A 12,739-nucleotide genomic window follows, 5' to 3' on the forward strand; every position below is an offset into this window, starting at 1 on the left:
CTTCTTTTCTGTCATTCCCCACCCTCAGGCAGCCCGATTGGGTCAACAACTACTCACAATCTGACCCAAAAATAACCACGTAAAACACCTTAAAACACCCAAATACACAGGATTTATTAAAGGACACACAAACTACTAAATCATTAACTTACGACCAACAAAATCAACAACACAAAATCCCGACCAGAGAGGCAGAACCACAGCAGTCCTCACTCAGGAAGCCTCTGTCCTCCTGAACGCAGAGATCGAATCCAAGTCAACTCGTAGGCAATCATTTTCTCATTGTTGATTGTGATGCACTGCTCAGTTATACCTTTATTCAGAGAGAGAGAACAGTGGATAGCATCGGAAACAGGGGAAGAGAGAGTGGGGATGCGGCAAGGGGTCGAGGGTGGGAGTCGAACCTGCTGCGGCCTCTGCAAGTGGGATGCGCGATTTAACTGCTGAGCTTAACCGACGCCCACAATCATTTGAGTCGCTAAATACAGTATATATGGCCCCGTTCAGACCTGGTATCAACATGTGGTTTTCGTGATCGGATCACAAGTGGTCTGCCTTAACTACAGGTGTGAACACACCCAGGATGGATTGAAGACGTATGTGGCCGCTGGTTTAGCTCGGTTGGTAGAGCAGGCGCCCCATGTACAGAGGCTGCAGTCCTCGTCGCACTGATGGCAGGTTTGACTCCCGGTCTGTCGATCATTTGGTGCATGTCATCCCCTGCTCTCTACTCCCAACATTTCCTGTCCATCTTCATCAAGTATCTGGCCTGAGTGATCGGATGTGAATGCGTGTTCACACCTGTAGTTAAGCCTGTCCACTTGTGATCTGATCACGGGTTGATACCAGGTCTGAACGGGGTCTGTGAGATGCAACAGAAGCTTGTCGTTAATATGTGTGTGAATGTGTGATGAAGAATGTGACACAAGCAGATGTCCTGCAATCTAGTCTAAACATGAACGTTTAATCCCCGTCTCAAATTGTCGGAGAGAAGTGTTTCACTTTTGAACCAGTTAAAGTCTTTTCGGTGGCCATAGTCGTCTTTTAAACGGAAAAATGCTCAGCGGGATGTGTGCTAAGAGCTGAACATTAAATGCTATTGTTTGCATGTTCATTTGGTTGAGACGCAAACAAAAAGATAATCCCATTCTGAGTCATATCACAAGTGAATGTTCAGTAAAAGCTCCTTCTTTGTGATCATCAGTATATTAATCTTTCTGATCCGTCTGCTTCCTCACTTAAAAACCTGCTGAGTCACATGAAAGAGTTCTATTCATGATGGTCATAATCCTGTTTCGGAGGCAAACAATACATCTGTAATCTTTAGATGCACATCAGTCTATGCCCTAATCTGATCTTCTGTCCTTTCCTTGTTTGTTTGCAGGCAGCCGTTTCCAGCCGGCGACAGAGTGACATTTAACGGGAAGGAGTGTATCTGCCAAAAGTGTACCCAGCCTCTCCCTGCCAACAGCCCGGCACCCATACAGGCTGTCCACAGTCAGTGATTTATTTACGTCTGTCTCCAGCATAAATCATGCAGCCTGCTGTCTCACTGCTCGTTATATTTCCCGCCCTCCTCCTCAAATTGGCACTTTCTTAAATTGTCGGGCCACTCTCAGGAAACCAAAATGTTCTCCTGCTGAATAATAGCAAAGTACTGAAGCAGAGGGAAGTGAACTTCTAAATGATTTCTCATCAAATGTGCCGTCATGTCTTTGTGTGCTGCTCAGACTGCTGCGGCTGCGGGAAGGAGTTCAAGAACGAACAGTCTCTGGTAGCGCTGGACAAGCACTGGCACCTGGGCTGCTTCAAGTGCAAAGTCTGCAACAAGGTGCTCAATGCGGAGTACATCAGCAAGTAAGTCAGGCTGCATTAGGAAATACTGACGTCACTATACTGCTCCATTTATAGTCATGTAATATAACCTCTATGGCAAGTGGTTCTTCATTTTACGCAGTTATCAGACGGTCAATAAACCTGAAGTCTTTACCCACAGAGGTTTGATTTGATTCACCCAAAAAGAAAATAAAAAGGGGCTCCTGGTGGTGAAGATACTTTGGTAACAACACCTCATTTCCTGTTCCTGATTTGCCTCCCTGTATTCTGTAAGACAGATTGTGCCTTCAGCTAATTACAAAGTCTCAAAGTTTTGAACACATTACATTTATTTGTCTTGGAGGGGGTTTATGGACACTTCAGCCCATTTGTCCAGTGATGCTGGAGGAGCAGGCCTGGCTCACAATCGATGGTCTTACTCCTCCAAAAGGTGTTCAATGAGCGTGAGGTCCAGGGCTATATTAGATTTAGTCTTTAATGTTTATTAGTCTAGATTTAGTCGACGAAAACTCAAAACGTTTCAGTCCAATTTTACACTTTAGTCGAAACATTTTCTCTCTTTAAACGAATTGAAACCGGCTGTAAAGCTGCGTCCTTTCATTAATTATGTGCTGACGATGTTCTCCATGGGTAATATAGATCCTCAGCTGAGGTTATTATGTGCTTATAGAAACTTCTAGAACACAACCGTACGCATGTAAAGAAACAGAACGAAGCCGTGCAGTCATAGTAGCACATGCTGTACAGTCCTCTCTTGCCTTATTTGCAGCAGCAGTGTTGGCTTCTGCCATAAAACCTTTTAAATATTCATCGTCACTTCTCATTTAAACAGTCTGACTGAAGCAGACAGACGATGATTGCTCCTTTTCATGTCGTGTAAAACATCCCTTTTGTCTGTGAGCGCGCACAGAGCCTGAAGCAGAAAGCCTGAGTTAACAGAGAAAGTTTATAACCACCTTTGTGATACCTGTTATCTCTAACTGGTGCTCGAGTCTTTGTCGAGCCAGCTTACTTAAATAAAGCCTGAGTATGTTGAACTTACTTCGTAGTACAGCCCTCCGTCTAGCGTGGATGCCATCATGTTGTTAAGCTGCTGCTTTGGGACATCATCACCTGTATGGCTGGGTCGGCTCCGTTCAGGTGGATCTGCACGCCCCTCAACCAGATGCAGGAATTAATTGCTTGTTTTTTGACAAACAAATTAGACACACCGTGGGGGAAACCCACGTTCTAGTTAACGAAAACGAAATGTACGCGTCGTCAAGAGTTTCTATTATCAAAGATCTACTTTTAGCTCGTCAACGTCTTGTCTTCGTAATGGGAAAAAGGTCACTGACGAACATGTATCGCCATAATTTTCATTTACGAAATTAACCCTGTTGAGGTCGGGGCTGGTGGTGGTGAAGGTGGATCCTATTGCGATCCATATTTAAAGTAACTGAGCTAATTACAACCCAAAGCCAGCAGCACTTCCTTTAGATTTGGGGGAGAGAAGTATTCTTGCATTTAGCCATGTATTTAGCATTTTGTCGCATTCTTTGCGGCAAGCTTCTTGTACAGTAAATCAACAAAGTAAGAGGAATATTATAAGAAATAAGGAAAATAGATGCTGCTCAGATTGTCAAGGAAACCAATGTGTGCTTTTACATCTTTCAGAACTGATTTGTTCAATATAAAGACAGAATATACTTACATGTTCATGCATTGCCACCTGTGTCGTGTGAAGTGTCTCTGCTGCCTCTGATGTGCTGACTCGTCCTGTGTCGTCCAATCAGGGATGGAATCCCCTTCTGTGAGATGGACTACCACGCCATGTTCGGCATCCAGTGTGAGAGCTGCAAGAAGTACATCACTGGAAAAGTCCTGGAGGTAATACTGTCCTTCTCTGCATCCTGTTGTTTTATATTATGCAGTCTTCTTCTTGTATTTCCACTTAAGAGATCCCGGACGTGACCCCGTTTCCCCAAAGTGATCATTAAAGTTTCATCAGGTCTTTTTACTGCTAATGCAGAAACATGACGGATGCTTCCAGCACACCTGTGTATGTACAGATCCGTCGTACTTTTTCAGCTCTGACGTCATTGGTAGCTAAATGACGGGGCTGATTTGAGTCTCTGCTGCACGCTGGTCCACGGAGACTAACCAGGCGTCCAGGATTTGCTCACCTATTCAGCACAACGTATCTTTTTTGTGGCTGTGGGCTAATGGGTTTGACCTCCCTCTCTGCTGCACACTCATGGCATCTCTCCTCGTTACCTTTCCTTCTCTTGCACCCTTGAGCAGGTTCAACGTTCTTACACAGAACCTCCTGCTCTACAAATTACTGACATCGTTGGTCTCATCCTCTGAGGCCATGTGTGTGTGCTTGAGTATGACCTGATTCCATCTGTGAGCTTTTTTGCGAGGTACAGTGACAGAGAGAAAGAGACAGATGCACTGTACACCGAACAAGTCATGTGGGAAGCAAAGTCTAAATTCATACCGGCAGATGGATCATAAACACAGCAATGCAATGTAACCTACAGAACATTTTGCACAATAAGAACAGAGAGAGCGGCATGCTGACAGGATTGATGCAGAGGCAGGTAGAAATCCGCTGCAGAGGAATGTGGCTTTAGTGAAGCAGCCTGTTGTTCTGCAGAGATGGAGGGGTGGGATACGGGATACTCTCCCAGGGCGTAGGGAGGGATGAGAGGAGGAGGAGGAGGAGGAGAGGAAGAAAGCTGCTAGACAAGGGGGTTTGGAAGCTATCGCCGTGACCTCCCAACAACAGAGCAGCATTATCAGGACAAACAACAATCCCTCTCTCTCTCACTTTCTCTCTTTTCTTTCATCACATGACGGCCTCTCATATTCTCTCCTCTCATAAACACCTATCAGGTTTCAGAGTCAGGCGAGCAGCGAGACATTTTTCCCTTCCATTTCCTGCTGTTTTGTACGAGTACTTCAGCTGTAAGTCAGTCGAGCAGGACTAAAAGCACCTGTACCTATAAAGTGTGTGTGTGTTTTGGTCGTGTGTGTGTGTTCAGAGCAGGGAGTGGCAGAGTGGTCTTGTGTTTGTTTGCTTGAGGCCACTTTTTCCTTACCTCTGTTCCTCTGTCATTACCTCACTCCTGAAAACATGGGAAGGAAGGTTCGGACCAGCGGATATTTAAAGCTCCTGTGAGGAGTTTTTGGCCGGTTATGAAACAGACTGAAATTATTACTGATGCTTCTGTATGACCTACAAAAACTAACGACACCATTAGGGAGAAGATTTATGGTTTCTGTATGGTTTTTTAATGTCTGTTATCGCTCCCAAGTCCATAGGCATAGCTGCCAACAGTGAGGAGAGATGCATACGCACGCCAGGTGGAGTGGTTTGCACATGCTTGCCACTGCCTTCATTTTGGCTGTCTCCACATATCCCCCACATAAAGGTTGAGGAACACCCGTTTGATTGGTATCAATGTGAAATAGAGAGATCGGGAGTGTTGGCAGGTCTGCGTAGGTGTGAATGTGAGCGTGAAAGGTTCTCTGTCTCTGTGATTGACAGGCGATCAGTCCAGCTGTAATCCCGCCTCTCGCCAAATGACAGCTGGGATAGGCTCCAGCACCCTGTGATCCTGAACAGGATAAGCAGTATAGATAATGGATGGATGGATGGCTAATAATCACATTTTGGAATTGCTTCAGGAGATTGCTTCATCCAGCAACTGTGAAAAAGGCTGTAATAGCTGCAACGTAATCCTTGGGGGTAAATGTGCAAAGTAGGTCCACTAAAAATTCAGGATCAGAATATTTTCAGATTATGTCACACAAAATTATAGAATGGATCACAACCGGTATAGACCTTCTGATTAAAGTCAATTTTTTAATGAGATACAGCCATTTCATCGCTTACTTTAAAGGCACCAGACTCCATTGACAAAAATGGTGATTTAACCTTGCAGATCGCCTGAGTTGCTAGTCTACTGCTGCCTCGGTCAGATAGTTTGCTCCTATAATTTTGTGTCCTTCGGGTACAAAATAATCTTCATGTGACACACAGTAACACAAATAACTAACCCCTCAAGGCAGGTGTAGAGAAGCAGCTCTGTTTTTCTGTGAAGTAAAGTTGACTGATTTTGTCAATGGGGTCTGGTTCTGGCTTCAAAGAGATGAAGTCACGTCTGTTTCTTGTTTCCAAAAAGCATCTTACGCTATAATGTAAGGGTCTATTTCTGTAGCGATCCTTTCCGTAATCAATCAGACACTTTTAATAACTTTAAGAGGACGTACTTTGATTGGGTGCAGTTGCCCCAAAGGATTACAAATTCCAGGCCATTCTAGCCTGTTCCACAGCTGCTGGTTGAAGCGATCTATTGGAGTATTTCCAAAACTTTTGCTACCTAAAAGTAAAGTAACTATTAGTCACCCCAAATTGTTGAATAATATGGCCCAGGTTTATAATACCTTAATTCCCCTTCAGTATTGCATGATGTTTAAGATTGTGTCGCACGCAATCTAATAAAAACATTAAAACAAACCTTCTATAGTGTCATTCCTCCGGGAGATTCTGACATGTCTATAAATAACGACCAGGCTCTTTGGCATCCTGTTTTATTATTAAATCAAATGCCAGCACACGGAGCTGTCACAGTATATTAGCATAGAAGCCATTTGCAGCCACTCCACCTGCGCTGCGCTGCACTTTGAAACAGTGACAGAGAGAGCGGGCGTTCAAAATGTCATGACATTTGGCCGAGATCAAAGAGTGGGCTTTGTGCGGACGCATCGAGTCAATAACAGGAGCCGGCAGCGGCTGAGGAGGTTGAAATGAGACGTGCGTCTTCGTGTCACCTCATTGCTGTGATGTTTATTTATTGCTCCACACATAAATCACCTGTCAATCAAATAGTGTGAGTATGTCGTACTCCTGGTGTTTGTTGTCAGGCCCTCCGCACCTTATCAGGAGTATGAGGTGGAAGTTTTTCACTGAGAGGTCACTGACAAATGTGGTCAAAGTTGAAACTTGTTGAACTTTGAGGTAGGTATGACATAAGATCCAAGTAACACCTGCTCATGCGGGTGCAAAGCGATCATCTACAGTTAGCCCTAGAGTTTTTCTTTAGCCCATTTTATGCAGAGATTCAGGAAAGAAGCTACAGTGTAACACTAGCTTTACTTTATCACCAGGAGCCAAACAACACTGCTGCAAATTGCTGCCCGACTGTGTGATTTTACACAACATGACGGCTTTGAAAAGCAAAGGAGTGATGTGAAACATATCCGTGTCTGGGAATAGGTTGTCGTATTTAGATACGCACCAGGAAGCTACACTGCCTCTTAACAATTATAATAGTCCTTAAATGTCCCCGACGTCCCGAGCAGTCGATCTCGGCTTTGCTTTGCAAGAGGTTTTAAATGCTCCCCGAGGGCTCACAGCCTTAAGTCAGGATGATGACTGAGCTAGGAAGATGACAATAGCTGTGTCCCAATCCAGGGGCTGCACCTTTTGAAGGACGTATATGAAGCGTCAGAGGCTGTCCCAAGTTGAAGGCTCCATCAGGTGCATCCTTTAGCAGCCCAACGTAGATTCATTGCGCCCTAATTCAAAAGAGATCAGGACTCTGAAGCATCTGAGGAAAACAGTTTAAATGGGAACGTTTTTAGTTTAAACTCAATCAATAGCTAGAGATACAAATGTTATGAAACTTAAAATGATCCTTAAAATAATAGGTTAAGTTACGTGACGCTATGATAGCCAGTTAGCCCCCCTGTTGCTAGGCGACAGGAGTGGTGTTTTGAGATGCGAGGATAAGGCCGGAAAAGCTGGTGAAGCAAACAGGAAATCCTCCGTAGACCAGACCGTCTCAGTTCCGTTCAGCCTTAGCCGCCTACACATTAGAGGTCTTCACGGGTCCAAAATGTTGTGACCGGAAATGTACGATGCAGAACCGAGCGGGACCGGTCTATTATTTGACAGCTGGGACCCATGAAGAACTGAGAATTGTTGGACCCGACCCTGGCCGGCAAAATAGACCCGATAAGCACCGCCCTCACAGCTGATTGCTCTTAACAAGTTACCGTGGCAGTTGTCAAAACAAATCTTTTTGTCCTACTTAATGTGCCGTAGCCTTCTCCCCTGTGCCTGGCCGTGCATATCATAATATTGTCGAGTATTTGTCCTTTTGAACGATGATAACGATTACTCTTTGCCTCGGCTGCTAACGTTAGCATTTCTAGTTCGCTATCATCCGTGTTGTCCGAGTCCGACCTGTGATCTGACCCTTCACCTCCTCCAAAAGCAGGTTCTCGCTCGGCAGGTCAGTGGTGCCACCTTGTGGCCAAAGCTGCACTTTGCTTGCACTTTCTCCACTTTCTTGGGTATTACACATAATGTTGAACAGACTTGGAACCCGGGGTTATAAAACAAGTCCCGGCCCGGAACAGGTTGCACACATAAAACGTGGACCTGATTCCGTCTGGTTCCCGGTTTGGGTCCCAGGTCCCAGGGTTCCAGTGGACCCATGAAGACCTCTACAACACAGGCTACAAATGACTCATCCTTCGTAGCGTCCTTCGGAGGATGCAGCTCCCAAATTAAGACACAGCTAATGACTGGGTGGCTTCAGGAGAGTCGTTCGTATTGTTCTGTCTCAGTAACAGAAAAAATAAGGATATTTGTCAGAATAAACTTGGGGCACCGTGTGGCTCAGCATTCTCAGAAAAAGACAATTTATGAAATATCACTTGGATGCCAAACTACACCAGAGGGAGGTTTTAAAGCACCTTGAGTGTGAGGACGTGTAGCAGGTTAAAGCTTGAGCTGCACGTAGTGTCTGTTGTGTTTTATTACAGAGGGCAGGGCAACAGGGAGCCTCATAAACAGATGACTTGTACAAAGATCATCACTGTTTCTCTCTGTATGTGCTTGATTGTTTTTCTGCTGTAGCAACGCCCCGCTCGCCCCGCTCACCAAAATCTATTCTAATCCACTAAATGCATCACCTCTCTTGCCTGGCTGGTTTCTGCATTTGCGAGATGAGGGGATGAACGGGGCATTAGAGGATCATTATGGGAAAGCAGATGGTCTGCTGGAGGTGCAATAGGCTGCGCGGCTTCTGCAATCTCACCTGCCCTCTCAACGCTCGACTGTCCTGATCTCTCCGAGCTTTACAGCTCGGCTGTTTCACAAACTCCGGGGAGTCTCGGGCACAAACCTCAACCCTGGTTCACCAGCTACAGCCCCATTCCTGAGTAAAACATCCAGTCATCAGCTTTTAAGTTCTCCCACCCCACAGACCTTCCTCCACCCCTCCTCCTCTTCTTCTTTCAGGACGTTGAATATGATAATGTTCCCCTCATGCAGCCTTGGATTCTCACAAAGGAAGGATTTGATTGCGGTCCTATCTCCTTTCCGGCTTTCTCAAGTTTTCCATGTTTGAATTCAGTCCAGTTCCAGCCTTTTATCTTTTGGCCTCCTTGTTTCTTAGTCAACTTCCGCTTTCTCTCGGTGTCTGTCTTTTTATCTGTTTCAGCTCAGGTCCAGAATGAGCTTTTGGCACGGCGTCCCAAACACGCAGCCAGTTTGAGGCACCTGACTGTCCTTTTCTCTCGACCTGGAGCCCCCTTTTGTCTCAAGTCGCTTCCTCTCTCTATCGGCTGTTGATTCTGTCCAGGCGCAAATCAAGCAGGGTGTCGACGTCCTGTTTTCTGGTATGGTTCCATATCGAGATGACGCAGCAAAATTACGGACCTCCGAGGGGTTGTACGTAATCAGGCACGCTGTTGAAGCAAGCTGGGATGCCGTTGGGAGGCAGAGATCAGCAGACACCAGATGGCTGTGATGCAAGGGGAGAAAAATAACAACTTCATAGCTGAAAGAATCCATCTTGAGTTGTTTAGTTTATTATTGAGTCCATAAATCCTTCGTGCTCCAAACCAAGACGATCTGCCAGGATAGTGAGATAACTCAAAAAGACTCCAGTGATGGTTTGGGTTGTCACAACAAAAAAGACTGGAGAAGAATGTGAGTGTGAAGAAAAACAATCTTATGCAAGTGGTGGTGAATGACTTCAAGAGGAGGCGGTTTTGGAGCGGAAATCAAGAGATTTTGCTGATTTTGATCCCTGAATAGTGAAACTGCCGTTCAGAAAATGTTGCTCTATGGTACGCACACCAAGTTGACCACAGGTAGGGCTGCAACTAACGACTACTTTGATTATTGAAACAATTCATCGACTAATCGTATAATGGATTGCATAATGGCTTAATGGCTCTTCTTTAGCTCTCAGCATTAAAGCTGGTGTTCTCTATATTCAATAGAAGCAATAATATTTGAAATTGCCGCCATAGCTGTGGAGAAAGCCGTACAAACAGCTCGTGGTTGCATTCTACATCCCTACAACACCCAGCATGCATTGCGCCCCTCCCTCTGAAAGGAACTGCCCAGCGAGAGACGCTGGAGTGAAATATGACCGTATTCACTGCAGGCAACGGCTCAGAGCGGTACAGAATCTGAAATACGACGAGAATATACCTTCGGATCGTCTAAAAAATCTTCAGGTCTGCAGTCTACATTTCAAACCTGACGATTTTGAACGAGACATGACATCGGAGGCGGGCATCCTGGATTTAGGAAGTTTAGCGAGCTCCCTCTGCCAGACTGCGTAAAACGCGTCATCTGAATATAAAGTCTTCATTCAGAAATCTGTCTTCAATAAACTTTGTTTGGCTGATTTGGCCCCGACTGATACGAGAGCGAAATGAACGGAGGGAGAACAAGAGCTGAGAGCTGAAATGCTCCCAGACTGTACAAGTTTTAGGACGCGATGGTGTTGCATCGGCCGCTGACATTTTGCTGTGATTTGTTGCTATGTTTCTGTATCTTCGCGGTCGCTGTTTTGCATGTGCGACTCTCAGAGATAGTGCGGATGTGAGATGGCAAACTCAGATCCAGAAAACGATGTTACGTCCGCGCACAGCATGAAAAACACATGATGACGCAACCAAACCAACTATTACATTTCTTGGCAACTCATTTTGTCTACGATTTTAGCAGTAATCACTGCACCCCTAACCACAGGATATTTGTTTTTAATTGCATTGATATAAAGTAAAATATTCACTTCCAGTAGACAGATCGAAAGGATGCCGAAATAACAACATCATGATGCAGATTTGTAGTCCACTGGAGTTCGGGTGGACCTTTTAGATTAAGTCAGGGCGTCAGAAGAATCTCGACTTGCAGAAAATTGGTTTAATTGGTGCATTGATTTTGTATTGAACTGCAAGCCTCAAAATGTTGCTTCAGTTTTGGTCTCAACCCACTTTAACTGCACTAATAGTTGCTACCAGCTGAAGAATTCTACGCAGGTCCCAAGCTGAAATGGACCCATTGAAAACCTACGGAAACCTCACAAGCACACTGTAAACAAATAAAGTTGGACTCACGGACAGTCACAGTGAATCAGAATAGACCAAACTGGACCCAAACTGTTCCACACAGAAGAACAAGAACATCCAGAACACTGGTGGCATCATTTTTGTACCGCCCCGACCCAGGTCGGCTCTCTGTCAGGACTGCATCCCTCTGCCGGTGTGGTTTCACAAGCTGAGAAACAATCCATACTGAGCAATATCGCAGACACATCCATCCTCATGATGAAGGCCCCCTGCCCCCACACGGCCCTGTTAGGCTCTGGAGAGAACATACTTGTATCTTCTCTTCATGCAACTGCTGACTCATTGTTGAGGTCTTTTTGATGAGTTTGCAGGATGTTTGATTTAAGTGTTGAAGGCAGTTTTGTTTGTGTACCTTTTTTTTTTTACTGTTGCTTTTGATGAGCACTGACCAGTCATAAGTCTGTCAGTCAAGTCGACTGGACAGCTCTCATGCCTGTTACTCCAGAACTTCAGCTGCAAACTGTGTGCAGTGCCTCTTACTCAACACAAGTGCTCCACCTTGTGGCTAAACATCCAAACACAACCTTTTCCTTGTCATTTGTAACTGGTTGCACTTCAATCAGGTAATGCTAATTGGACTCTGAATAAGTGTTAGCTCAGCAGCACTTCTGGGACTCCGGGTTTTCATGCTGCAGCAGCATTTTTAATAAGCTAATTATGAGTTTTATAATAGTGCGCCTTCAAACGCAGTCAGAGTAAGCCACTTGTGTCATTTTGTGGTAGGCGTGATGGCAAATTAATGCCAAATTCCCATTACAATAATGAACTCTGAGTGATGAGACAGTTTTAATCGCTAAATGAGTCAACTGTGAAATGTCCTGCCAGTGTTTTGTCGCTTCTCTATTATCCAACGTGCTTTCTTTTAATTTAGTTTGTGCAGCAGAGGTTTATCTTCATTATCATGACTGTACATGAGCCATAGGTGCATGTACATGGACCCCTTTGACACGTCGCATAAGCTAAATCGTTGACGCTGTTCTTGTTTAATTCTCAACAGGCTGGAGAGAAGCACTACCACCCCTCATGTGCCCGCTGCGCCCGCTGTGAGCAGATGTTTGCAGAGGGAGAAGAAATGTACCTGCAAGGTAAAAGCAATTTTGGGAGCTTAGATAAATACCTTTAGATTTGTCGGGGTGCTGGTTCAGCTCAGTCGGTAGCGCAGACGCCCGATGTACAGAGGCAAAGACCTCGCAGGACCTCGGCCCTTTGGTCTTTCCCCTTCTCTCTTCCCCACATTTCCTGTCACGTCTTCTCTGTCCTAGAAATAACAAATGTTGAAGATGTTTAGTATGCCTGCAGCTGTAACAGAGTTATTCCTTTCTATTGTTAGACAATAAGATGCACCAGCCCCCACATGTCTTAACTCTTTTATCCCTGTTTCTCGAAACGCTCAACACCTGTGTTATTGCGTATCGCACCACAAAGTCTGCACTGTGAATCTCTTTATTCCTAATGATCTGGGTTTGCTGCTCGG

At 45.1% G+C, this 12,739-nt stretch overlaps 1 protein-coding gene across 1 annotated transcript in view; it reads left to right on the forward strand.

Moving 5' to 3' along the window:
* The window catches only part of ablim2 (actin binding LIM protein family, member 2), a 72,860-nt gene that overhangs the window by 32,660 nt on the left and 27,461 nt on the right, over positions 1-12,739 (forward strand). The window contains exons 4-7 of the mRNA XM_069672328.1: positions 1,385-1,497; positions 1,731-1,857; positions 3,612-3,705; positions 12,263-12,350. Of these exons, the coding sequence (XP_069528429.1) occupies positions 1,385-1,497; positions 1,731-1,857; positions 3,612-3,705; positions 12,263-12,350 (422 nt within the window). The remainder of the gene's footprint in view (positions 1-1,384; positions 1,498-1,730; positions 1,858-3,611; positions 3,706-12,262; positions 12,351-12,739) is intronic.

This window comes from Semicossyphus pulcher, unplaced genomic scaffold (genome assembly GCF_022749685.1).
Source record: "Semicossyphus pulcher isolate SPU_LCO1_2020_fin unplaced genomic scaffold, fSemPul1.0.p SCAF_21, whole genome shotgun sequence".
Classification (NCBI taxonomy): domain Eukaryota; kingdom Metazoa; phylum Chordata; class Actinopteri; order Labriformes; family Labridae; genus Semicossyphus; species Semicossyphus pulcher.